The following is a 12,424-nucleotide window of genomic DNA, read 5'->3' as shown; positions in this document are numbered from 1 at the left end:
GGCTGCTATTGAGTGAAGGAGTGGGAAATGTTTTTCTTTGCCTTCTCTTCCCCCCTCTTAACATCCCCTTCCTCTTTCCCTCTCACAGTGCTAAGGTTCCCCGGGTTACAAACATCAGTTGTAGGTTTTGTCCATGCCACTTACTGCCACTCCTCCATTAATGTTTGGAATACACATTTTGGAGTATTGCTAATTGAGGTTGAGCCACCATAGTCAGAAGAACACCAAAGTCTAAAACCCATTGAGTGTTGACGTGCTGCTTAGCTTAAGCTTGTTCGTTTAGTCAGTTTCCTGTCCCAGGTTCTCCCTCCAGTTGCATTGTGGTATTTTATTGAAAGGAGGCAGCATCCAGGTAGCAGTTAGTGATATTTGTACTGCCCAGATATCCACTGTTGGTGTACCACAAGGACTCGGGCCCCTTAGTCCCAGGGCTGGCAGAGGCACCTGTGTAGGATTCTTGTTGAGAAAGCCCAGTGCTTTATCTTCACTTACTAGCCTTTAGGCCCCACTGAATGTTATTGGGGTTGCTGCACAGGGCAGGTGTGGGGCTCAGCCCAGGATGTTGGGGCTTGCTCTAAGCATCCTAGCCCCATTCCATGGTAGGTGGATGGCCCTGTGACCTTCATATCTCTTAAAATGACCATCATATCCTGTATTGCTGCCACATAGGCAGTGCCTGCTGAGACCCATCTCCCTGAACAGGCCTGTGATAGCTATTCTCCCTGAACAGGCCTGTGATAGGTGTGGCAGCTTTCTTTTCCCTTCCTTTGGGAATTTTGAAACCCACCCCCATTTACAGGTGAGTGATTTAAACCCTTTCTCTACCTCTTAGGAGGCTTCCTAAGGGAAGCTGGTTTCTTCCTGCCCACATTGTGCTTACTGTACTGTCAGTACCTATCAGTGCTGGTCCCAGGAGACCTTGTCTCTGGTGGCCTTGAGGGAGTTGGGACTACTCTTACCACAGAATATCACAATGGGCTGGATTGGTTACTCCTCAAAGGCACAGCTGTGGAAGCTCAGGCCCTAGTGGGGAGGGCACAGCCTACTGGGATCTCTCTCTGGTGCCCACCCCTCCAGCTGTGCTTGTCTTTCTGGAAGTGGGGAGGCAAATTCCAGGCATCTCCTCTCCTGCCTTCACCCACACCTACCCTGAGGTTGGCTCAAGGTTCTGGGCCCTGCTTGAGTTCTGAGTAGATACCGATCTCCATACAATGGGCAGCTCCTAGGGATATGAAAAGCAGTTCCCTCAACCCCTGGTAGACCATTGCTTTTCCTTAGCCCTTTCATAGCAACAAAGAAGTAAGGCAGTGGATGGAGAAGATAGATTTCAGGCAGGGTTTCTGGTGGATTCAGATGAGCTAAGGAGAGGCTGAGATCAAGGCCTGGGGCTGCTGTACGAAAGCCCTGCCTTCCTCCTACTGAGTTATGATGGCAGAACTTGGGAGCAGGGACAGACCTAGAGCTTCATTCTATTTTGTTGACCAGGCTTTTCAGGGTCTCTCTGTGTAGCCTGGAACTCATAAGAGATCCACTTGTCTCTGCTTCTAGAGTGCTGGGATTAAAGAAGGGAGTGTGCCCCCACCAGTGAGCTTCACTTTTGATAGCCATAATGCCCCTCAGTTCCCACATATCCTTATTGTTAGAGGTCCTGAGCTCCCCATCTATCTCCTGCCCAGGCCTGGGCATGTTTCTGTCCTGTCTGAGATACTGCCAGTCTGCTTCCTCTTGTTCTAGAACTCAGCAACTCTTCTTCAAGCAGAACCCTGACACCCCAGGACAGTGACTTGTTTGCTTTCGCTGGGAGGCAAGACAGACAGATTGTCAGCAAGTGTGGCAAGGTTTGTGGTCAGGCTTGTTGGAGGAAGAGCAAAGCCATAGAAGTCTCCAATGCTGAGAGGGTTGCTGTTAGAGTGGAGGGATGTGGTGGGTGCTCAAGAATCTGGTGGAGGTTGTCAGGGTATAGGTTGGGGTGGCAGGAGAGAGTTGGGTGCAGATGAAGCCCACTGAGGCTTGTGACCTTGTCCCCACCTCTATCCTTGGCAGAGTCATGTTAAGGTCAGAGCATTAATTTTAACCTAGGTGGTGGTAAAGAGGAAGCTCTTGGGTCCAAGGACTATAGAAGAGGGTGACTGGATCACGGAGGTGAGGGTGGACTCTGGTCTGGCGTGGGAGTGCATCCTTGATAGGATGGGATGTACCCCAGCCTCCCAGAACCTTGGAAGGGGTTTCCAGAACTGGCTTTGTCCAGGACAGGCCTTTTCTACCATGTTTTCCAGTGGGAAAACTGAGGCACCCAGAAGGAGGTATCCCTCCATTAGGATGCAGAATCGGAGGGCTTCCCATAAAGCCTGCTTGGAGATGTGAGCTGAGGTTCTCTGCAGGGATATACTCAATGCCAGATGTCTTGTGGAGCTGTCCCTTGGATCCTGCCAGAGCCCAGCCAGATTTTTTTCCCTGTCCCTAGTGAACTCTAGGTTCTCTCTGACTTTCCCTAGGCTAGTGTCCTGCAGTGTTAAGTAAGACCTGGCTTCTGAGCGGCCCCTTTAAGAGTGCCTTGTCCCAGACTACGCCGTGGAATGCCAGCAAGCTGTCCTCTTGTCTCTGCGAGGGTTAACAACACTTCACTTCAGCTGTGTTGTCTGGAACCGGTTCAGACTGGTTTTCTGGAAAGTGCTTTGTCTCTCTGACTGAATCCTGGGAAGGGTCATGTGGAGCCCAGTGATGTCATGGGATCAAAAACTGACTCAGCGTTTTTCTCCCTTTTCTTTGAATCAAGATATATATATATATATATGTGTGTGTGTGTGTGTGTGTGTGTGTGTGCCACAGGTACTGGGCCATGGTGGTGGCACCTTGGGATGAGCTAGTCCATACTGTGCTCAGAGTGTGTCTGTGCCAACCAAAGAGTTTAGTATGACCCTCACTTCTGGCTCCCTGGAGGGCTCCGGCACACAGCACCTGAGGTCACCTCTGGCCAGGTCCTACACACACCATTACAATACAGGTGCCAGGTCCCTGTGCTGGTTTTCAGACCCATAATAGGCACCATTCTTCCACAGAAAGACCCTGTTCAGTAACAGCTGCCACTGCTTTTCTCCCACTTGGATTCCATGGCTTCTCAGAGGTGGCCACACCCCAGAGGCCTGTGGGACTCCTTCCTGCCCAGCCATCCTGAGAGTATGAGGGAAGTCTTGGAGGGCCTTCTATGGCCCTGTCTTTGTTGTCCCTTCTCTAGTTAGCTGCCTCTATGAGGAAAACAAAACCACCCTCCAAACTAAACTTTTCAGAAGGGATTCAAACGCTGTATCCTCCCTTTCACATACAGAATGAGTGAAGAAGCATGCCGAACCCGCAGTCAGAAGCGAGCCCTTGAACCTGACCTAACAGAGGATGATGTGGAGAACAAGAAAATGAAAATGGAGAGAGGACCATCAGAGCTGACAGTGGACGGAGACAGCAGGGTGATGCCAGAGCCGAGTGCAGGCTCAGCCCAGGGGTTGCCAAGGACAACAGAGGCCATGGGCACAGGATCTGATGAGGGGCTGTTAGGAGACGGGCCTGTGGACATGCGTACCTCACACAGGTGAGTGAGAAAAGACAGTTGGAGCCTAGCAGAGGCTGGTACAGGGCAGGATATCCCTGAGTCCTGGGCTGGGATGCTGTCAGTGGCTGTCCATGGGAAGTCCCCTGCTGCCACTGGGTCTGCCACCTCTGAGATTGTGGGAGGACTGAAGCATTCCTTTGGTGTGGCCTCAGGGAGGCCAGGCTACCATGCCTTGCCTGTGTTATTCCTCAAAGGAGGAGCCTCCTCCCTGTTCTACCCAGCTTCTGTCATCTCTTCCGTGGGTTTCTCCTGTACATCACCAATTAGTTCAAAGGAGCTCTGCTGGGAATCGTGCTTCATGACACTCAGAGGTGAAAGGCTGACGGAATTCAGACTCAACCTCCCACCACAACTTCACTCAGAAACCTTTTTCTCCCAGCAGCTGCATTACCCTTTCTTCAGAACACTCTAGAATGGATCACTTACCTCAGATTCTCACTGAGGACACAGCCTCCTATCCTGTGATACATACTTTCCCTGATTCCCCTTCTGACCTCTGGGATCCTGTACCTTTGGGGTCCTTGTCTACCTCATGTGTATGCTCAATGAGGTCCAGCACTGATGGAGTGCAAGAGGAAGCTAGTTCTCCACATGTTCCCTGAAGTGCACAGGGGTTTCAATCTTCAATTCTATGCAAAATCTGGTGAGGGCTTGGAGTTCACTGTGAGACTCCAGCCTCTCTTCTATTGAGAACATTCTGTGAACTTACCATTAGAAAGGCTTCTCTCATCTGGGCACATGTGGCAGGATCTGCCCATCCCAGGAAGTGCAGACAGGAAGCTGAGGAGTTCAAGGTTATCATCCACATTATGGAGTTGCAGGCCAGCCTGAAACACACAGGGCCCTGTCTTAGTAACCAACCTCTTGCTCACTCAGAAACTTCTCTCCCTCTCTGACTGCATTCTGCTGCCCTGTTCTAAAACTAAAGGCTTATTTTAGAATAAGTCACAGTGATAGGCTGAGGCTCCTTTTCCTCCCTCTGACTTTGTGGGCCCTCAGCTGTCTGATGAGACCTCTGATGGGTGAGCTCCCAAAGCAGGTGGAGAGGGAGTAGGTTCTTTGGAGTTATGTCAGGATGCTCCACGTTTTGTTTATTGTGGCCTACTCCTTTGTGGGGTGGATGGTGAAGTCCAAAGTTGTAAGTGTTAAGGTGTTAAGATCCCTCTTCTACTGCTAAAACCCAGGGGTACACCAGGCCTCTGAACCTCTGAGGCCCTCCTAGAGCTGTTGGTTCCAAAACTGTCCTTTAGATATGGCATTCACTGAAGCTTTTACTGGTGACTTCTTGCGACGTACTTAACATTTCAGGACAATCTGGGGAACAGATCACCCAGATATCCTGGATTGAGGGCTGCCTAGAGACTAGAGACCGCTAGGACTCTGGCTGATGCAGGTGTAAGAGTGGAAAAGAACCGAAAACCCTGAAGGCCAATGGGCAGAGTGAGGGCCAGGTCACATGCTGCAGCTCTGCTTGGGCAAAACATCTCAGCCACATTTCTTCCTGGTGAAATAGTCACTCTGCTTTGCAGGTTGATGAAGTGACAGGAAGGAAGTGTGTTCTTGATGGCAACCTCTGCAGTATGGGGACAGTCTGAAGGGAGCAGCCCTGTTTGGTCTTCTTTGGGTGTCTGGCCAGGGTCCCCTTTAGGGATTTCTCTCCGGCAGAGTATGAGTTTCTATGGGTATCAGACAGGAGTTGGGTTCCAAGCAGATTCATGTACTGAGTGCATCCACCCAGGGTAGTGAGGGTTGAGGTACTCTTGCGTTGAGCTCACCACAGCAATTTATTAGATGCATACATACAAGGGCTTGCGGGCTTAATGCCATATATTTTCTTGTTCAGACAATATGGCTCTTAATTTCCATATAGTGTCAGCTCAACCCATTATACTGGAACACTTTTCTGAGGTTGATAAGAAAACATAACTAGTCCAAAATTCAAATAATACAAATGTGTATACATTTATGTGCATCTAAGGACCAATGTACACCACATTAGTGGCCTCAGTGTTCCAGGTTCTACAGTTAGATGAGCCATACTAAAGCGGCATGTGGGTGCCATGTCAGCTGTAGATTTTGCCCAAATACTTGGGTTTTTATATTCATATTTTCTCTCTGTCTCTGTCTCTCAGACAAGGTCTTACTGGTAGCCCTGGCTGGTCTGGAACTATGGATGCAGACTAGGCTAGCCTTTAACTCAAAAGAGATTGATCTTCCTGCCTCTGCTTTCCATTGCTGCTTAAAGATATGTGCTACCATGCCTAGCTCTTTTGAATTTTTATTAACTTGTGTATGTGCAAAGGTATGTGTGCATGTGTGTGTGGGGGGCACTTCATCAGAAGCTGTCCATCTTATTTCTTTTTTTTTTTCTTTTTGGTTTTTTTGAGACAGGGTTTCTCTGCAGACCAGGCTGGCCTCAAACTCAGAAATCCACCTGCCTCTGCCTGCCAAGTGCTGGGATTAAAGGCGTGGGCCACCGCTGCCCGGCTTTGTTTTTTTTTTGTTTGTTTGTTTTGGTTTTTGGTTCCATCTTATTTCTTAAAACAGGGTCTCTTCACTGGCCTGGAGTATGGCAGTTTGGTCAGGCTCTTAGACAGTGAGCCCCACTAACCCAAATTTTCTCCTTGTCCCCAGTCCTGAGATTATAGGTACCACCAAGTCCTGTTGTTTCCTCAGTGCTTGCTCTGTAGCTTTCAAAAGCGTGTGCCTTCAGGTCAGCCCAGACCAAGAGGGTATCTGCTGATATGGCCATTCCCCTCAAAGATGTTCAATTTCCTGATTGGACAACTTAGTTTCCAACAGATTAGCTCTGTTGTTATTTGTGGACTTTATGTATCTATTCTTTTTGATACCTGGCTTTTATTCCACACCAAGTGTGTGAGCTTCATGTGCACTGCTTCATAGTACAGACAGTGCCCTCTGTCCTGTGGGTTTTGTACTAATGGTTTCAACAATCACAGATTAGAAGTAATGAGTGGGCTGGGGTGGATGCAATAGTAGTAATATATTTCTCACTATGACAAAATATCTGACAAAACCTGCTTAAGGAGAGAAAAGTTTAGTTGGTTAATGGTTTGAGGATATAATGCACTGTGTCGGGCATGGAAGCCTGCACATGAGGCATCTGGTCAACCAGTGGTTCTGTGATCAGAAAGCAAAGAATGATGAATAATGCTGGTGCACAAATTGTCTCTTCCTTTATGTAGAATTGGATCCATCCCATGGTATGCTGCTTTCACTCACAGTGAGTTTTCCCTTTCCTTCCCAATAGGCTGGAGGTGTGGTGTATCTTTTAGGTGATTCTAAATTCATCAAGCTGAGAGTCAAGATTAACCATCACAGGTAGAGCATAGGGCCCTGAGGTTAACGCCCAGTACCAAAAAGAAAGGGTGTACAATTTGTGCCTATACTAAGCATGTAAGGACTTCTGTTTGCTAGTTGCTAATCAATGTGACATGTCTGCTTACAGCATTCATGCTAAGTCAGGTGTTTTGAATGATGAGATTCATGTAGAGATTCTGTGTAAACAGTCATGCTACATTATACCAGAAGTTGGGAACCTTTCAGACCTGAGATGGGGAGGAGACCTGGTATCAGGCCACTGTTACCAAGGGTTTTGGACGTATGTTTTTAGAGTTTCTTTGCTCTTTTCTCTATGCATATGTGGTGGTATGTGTACCCAAGAAGGGGTGTCAGCTCACTGAAGCTGGAGTTTCAGGCAGTTGTGAGTTGCCTGATGTGGATGCTGGGAATCGAACTTTGGTTCTCTGCAAGAGTAGTGTGTGCTTTTAACTGCTGAGCCATTTCTTCAGCCTGCTTCTAGAATTGTATTTGGTTCTTTCAAAGCTTCTCTTTTTACTGGCATGTGGTGGTGCACATCTTTAATCACAGTTCTTGGGAGGGAAAGACAGGTGAGTCTATGAATTGGAGGACAGCCAAAGCTTGTCTTAGAAAAAAGAACAACGCCAACGCTGAGCAGTTGTGGTGTACACCTTTAATCCCAGCACTTGGGAGGCAGAGGCAGGCCTATTTCTGAGTTTGAGGCCAGCCTGGTCTACAGAGTGGGTTCCAGGACAGCCAGGGATACACAGAGAAACCCTGTCTCAAAAAAGAAAAAGAAAAAAAAACAACAGCAAAAAACTTCTCTTTTTGCTTGTGCTCCCATTGTGGGCATTTTGAAGCCTTGGGGTAGGCTCTGAGGGTGGCAGAGAGCATGGTATTTCCCTTTGAGGAGGTGGCTGGGTTGAAATCAAAATCACTTAAGTGATGTCTCTGTCAATGTTTGTGTGCCTTATTGCAGTCATGTGACATGTAATAAGGGTGGCAGATATAGCAGAGTGGTCGGGGCTCTATAACCGTCTCTTTCACTTCAAAGTTTTTCTGTCGGTCTCGTAGTATGTATTTTATATTTGGAATAATTGTGATTGGAGAGCAATTTGAGATTATGTTGAAGAAAGCATCAAATCTCCTTCTCAAAAGGCAGTGAGTGGCACAGCAAGACAGGAGCTGTACTCATTGGTATGTAGAAGCCTTCCAGGGCTCACAGCATCTTCCCAAGAATTTCTGTGAGAGAACAGTGAGGTGTGGTGTGTGATTGCTACACGTTCTCCCATTCCTTCTTGAGGCTAGGACAAAAACCAGCAATTTATTTGGTGTATGGGGCACAAGGCAGCACTCTGCCCATCATGGACTTGGTCTGTTAACTTGAAAAGTTAATGACCACAGCTAGGAGGACCAAGAGTTAAAGCATGGCCTGGGATAACCTAGTGATAACCTGTCTTGGACAAGGAAATAACTAAAATATGAAGAAGGCAATACAGAATTAAAGTGATCAACTGAAAATGTTAACAAAAAAACAAGACAAAGTTGCCGAGAAAAAAAAAACAAGAAAGAAGGCAAATGTATCCACAGAGCAGCCAGTTGCAGGGGTGTCAAGCTGGACATAATGAGTCACACAGTGGTCTAAGTGACACCCCATAGATTCGAGGAAAGATACGTACCAACCAAACAGCAGAGCCCTGGGTGACTTCATGAGCATGAAGTGAAAGAGTCATCTCATGGCATCTGAGCCAAGCTAGAGAGGCCCTTTGGAGGTGGGGATCTCATTGTGTAGTTTTGACTGGCTCATAGCACACAGATTCTCCTCTGCTTCCTGGGTGCTAGAATTAAAGTTGTGCATGCACTAGCTCAGAGAGGAACATTTTATGAAGATACATAAGGAAGGAACCAGTCATGAGCACATATGCACCTAACCACAGAGCCCAGAATGCGCAAGGCTTAGACTAGATTTATATAAGAAATAGATGATCTTAGGCTGGTGAAAGGCCCAGTGGGTAAAAGTATTTGCTGCTCAAGCCAACTGAGCTTAGTCCACAGAACCTGTATAGGTGGAAGGAGAGACCCAGCTCCATAAAGCTGTTTTCTCCCCTTCATATGCACACTGTTCCATGTGCCTCTCCTATCATGTATAAACATGATAGTAACAATTTTTAAATAGAAGATTACCGATGTTGTGGTTTACTCTTGGTAATTGGTAGTGCAATTAGATACAGTCAACAAGGTTACAGAGGATATAACCACTGTTGATCTACTTGTCCTGTTTGATAATCTGCACAGCACAATATAGCTCAAGTATGCACTGAACATTTGTGGGATCGCTATAATAAAGACAGCAGACAATAGCAGGTATTGGGTGAGGATGTGTAGAAACCAGAGCCTCCCATATACCTCTGGTCAGAGTATAAAGTAGCATAAGTAGACATTTTCCTCCAAATCTAGACATGAAACCATGAGAAATAGAACCACTTCCCCCACACAGAGAAACTTGGATGTCCATAGCCCTAGCAGTGTGATGCATGCTAGTCCAGAGGAGATAAAGCCAGGTATCTGTAAAGTGGGTTAATACTTCATTCACAGGAAGGAAGTAGAGAACATTCTAAGACACAGATGACCCATAGCTGGCCATGCTGGATAGACCATAGCAGATCCCAATGACTGACCTCACATAATTTACAGGATATGGCCAGTAAAAAAGTATGCATGAGGCCCACAAAATGGCTCAGTGAATAGTGGCGCTTGCCACTAACCTGATAACCAAAGGAAGATATGAGGCTATGTGGGGCCAGGTGGTAGAGAACAGTATGCGAGGACTTTGTGCTTCTTTTATTGTTGAAGTAGAGTGCCATGTAGTTAGGCTGCCTCCAAACTCCTTATCCTCCTCCTTCCATTTCCTGAGTGTGTGCATATCCACTCTGGATAGTACTGTTAATGTCCCTCCATGTAGACTGTGTGCATGTCCACTCTGGATAGTACTGTTAATGCCCCACCATGTAGATGATTTAGGAAGTAAATGGGGTTGTGTTCCACATATACTGCAAAAAAGATGGGGAGGAGGGGTGCGCTATGGTATGGTTCTCATACCAGATATTTGGTGTCTGTATGATGATGCATTCATGAAAACAATCCATAGAGGTACCCCAGGTTGTGTGTCTTGTTCTACGAGGTCCCTCAGCCATGAGATTGTGGCCATTGCTGCCCCACCCCAGCCTGGACTTCTGGTCAAGGCTGAACTGGTACAAACAGAAGAAGCTGCTTGGTGCCCTATGTCACAGTCCTAGTCTGGATCTCTGCTGAGCTCCAGCTGGCCTTGCACTCCTCTTTACCCTCTTCCCCTTCCTCAGTGCTGGGATGATAGATGTGCCACCATCTTGGGCTGCTGGAGGGTGAGTCCTATGCACTGTGTTGTTCTTGGAGAGGAATGAAGGCTGATAGTGTGGCTTACTTGAAGGGAATGACACTGCTCCCCACCAAGACTGTCTCCATGCCTTCATTTACCCTGAGAGGAAGTTGTAGGTCTGTGGCCTCCAAGGCCAACTTGGAGTCCAATGTCTCTTTCCAGTCTGTCCCAGGTCAGTGCTGGCACTGCCTTGCAGGAGCTTGTATCTTCTCCTCCCTCTTCCCTTTTGGTCAGCACTTTATTCCATGTACCGACTGTGGCTACCTTCCCTTCAGCCAACATGGGGCCTCGACTTTTGGGATCTTGAGGTTGATCTTATCAGCACTAGTGTCCCTGTCCTTCATGACAGGATCACTGAAAAAGGACTGAAGTGGCATATACACATAACATGCCTACTAGTGCTCCTGTCTTCCACAAAAGCCAAATAGCTCTGAGAGTGCAGAGGGAGGGCTGTGTGGGTGGCCTTGCTTCCTCTGCAGAGATGGGACAGGCCTCAAAATATATGCCCGGTGTCAAAGCCAGCAGGTCATGCCCTTCACCAGTGGCTGCTTGGGACAAGGTGCAAGGGCAAATCTGGAATAACCACCTCATAGAAAGAGGCCATGCCAGCCAGCATCTGCAAGACACAGTGAGGGAAGTACGCAGCGTGGGACAAGGGCAGGTGGGTCTGAGAGACCAGCCTGGTCTACAGAGAGCACACTAGGACAGCACAGTGAAACAGCCCCCCTCCCCTCAAAAAGACCCCAAAAAATTAAAAAGAAAAATAGAAAAAAAGGAAAGCAAGGGTTTAGGTAGCTGGGAAATGGTTCAGTGCACAAGTCACTTGCTGTGTAAGCTTGATTTCCTCAGACCCTACATAAAGGCTGGGAGGACTTAGTGGCTGCCTGGAACCCTGGCCCTTAGGAAGCAGAGATGGGATCTGCAGGGGAAGCTGGCTGACTAGACTAGACTAGCCTGAATTGGCGGATACTAGGGTTCAGCAAGACATCCTGTCTTAGTGCATCAAGTGGAGAATTATCAAGGAAAATGCCCCAAGTCAAGTCTAGGTCTCCACACTTATGTACACATACCTCAGATGTATGTGTGTGTGTGTGTGTGTGTGTGTGTGTGTGTGTGTGTGTCTGTGTGTGTCTGTGTGTCTGTGTGTGTGTGTGTGTGTAAGTGTAATTGATAGGTTTCCACACACAGATGCATATACACCACAGGTAAGCTTACTTATGCTCTAGAGATGTGATTGTGTTCTGGGACCCAATGCCTTTGGACCTATGGTAAAGCCACACCGTGGTGGGAGTGCAAGTAGAGGAAGCTTCCCAGCTTCTGATGGCTGGGGGTAGGAGAAACGAGAGTCCCATAGTCATCTTTGTGGGCACATAACACATGGCTTACAGGCAGAGCCTCCTCTAGTTCTACCCTATAATGAGATCCAACAGGCACATACACTTGAAACAGCAAGGTTAAAAGAAAGTATCACCCAGAACCTTCTTCCAAAGAGCCTTCCACAGTGCTCCACACACACTCTCTCCTCTTGGCTTCCTTTGCTCACCATGATTTGTGGTGTTGCTTGAGTTCTGCAGTCCTGTTCTTCTGTACAGCTCTGATTTGGGCTGTGTCCATCATATGATTATCTGGACAATGACCAGTCTTGTTTGCCCTTGGTCCATGCCTAGCAGTTAATGGCAGGCTCCTGAGGTCTGTGCAGGGCCAGTCATGTTAAAGAAGCTGGGGACTTTTCCCCTTAAAATGTCTAGATTGTTTTTAGTGTATGTGGCAGCTTATTTCTTATGACTCTGCCACTAGGTCTCTGGCCTGCATCTGGGTCAGGTCCTCCTCTGTCACCTTCCCATTCTAATGGAAGCACAAGGCCAAGTCTGTGAGAGAAAGGTGACTGCCCACCATAGCTGCACTTTGGGGTAACCACACACAAGCCAACCATGGGGGCATATCATCTTCCCCATCATGCAAGCTAGGCCCCCTAGCAGTCTGTTGGAGTTTGTCCTGAATAAACACCCGTGTCCCAGCTGTTAGAGTGATGTCCTCAACACACAGTTTCAGCATGTGCATCTGTGATCCTTCACTTCACATCT

At 47.7% G+C, this 12,424-nt stretch overlaps 1 protein-coding gene across 13 annotated transcripts in view; it reads left to right on the top strand.

Annotated features, from left to right (window-relative positions):
- The window catches only part of Gatad2a (GATA zinc finger domain containing 2A), a 90,203-nt gene that overhangs the window by 55,782 nt on the left and 21,997 nt on the right, over positions 1 to 12,424 (top strand). For 12 of the 13 annotated variants that reach the window (XM_031340049.1, XM_031340055.1, XM_031340053.1 and 9 more), the window contains one exon: positions 3,326 to 3,583. In XM_031340049.1, coding sequence (XP_031195909.1) covers positions 3,327 to 3,583 — 257 coding nt within the window. In that variant the 5' untranslated portion in view covers position 3,326. Of the gene's footprint in view, positions 1 to 1,747; positions 1,839 to 3,325; positions 3,584 to 12,424 lie in introns of those variants that run through there. The other variant, XM_031340057.1, reaches the window with a different exon arrangement.

The sequence above is a fragment of the Mastomys coucha genome, unplaced genomic scaffold, assembly GCF_008632895.1.
Source record: "Mastomys coucha isolate ucsf_1 unplaced genomic scaffold, UCSF_Mcou_1 pScaffold22, whole genome shotgun sequence".
NCBI classification, from domain to species: Eukaryota; Metazoa; Chordata; class Mammalia; order Rodentia; family Muridae; genus Mastomys; species Mastomys coucha.
Note: the sequence above shows the minus strand (reverse complement) of the source record. Positions and strands in the feature narration are given on the sequence as shown.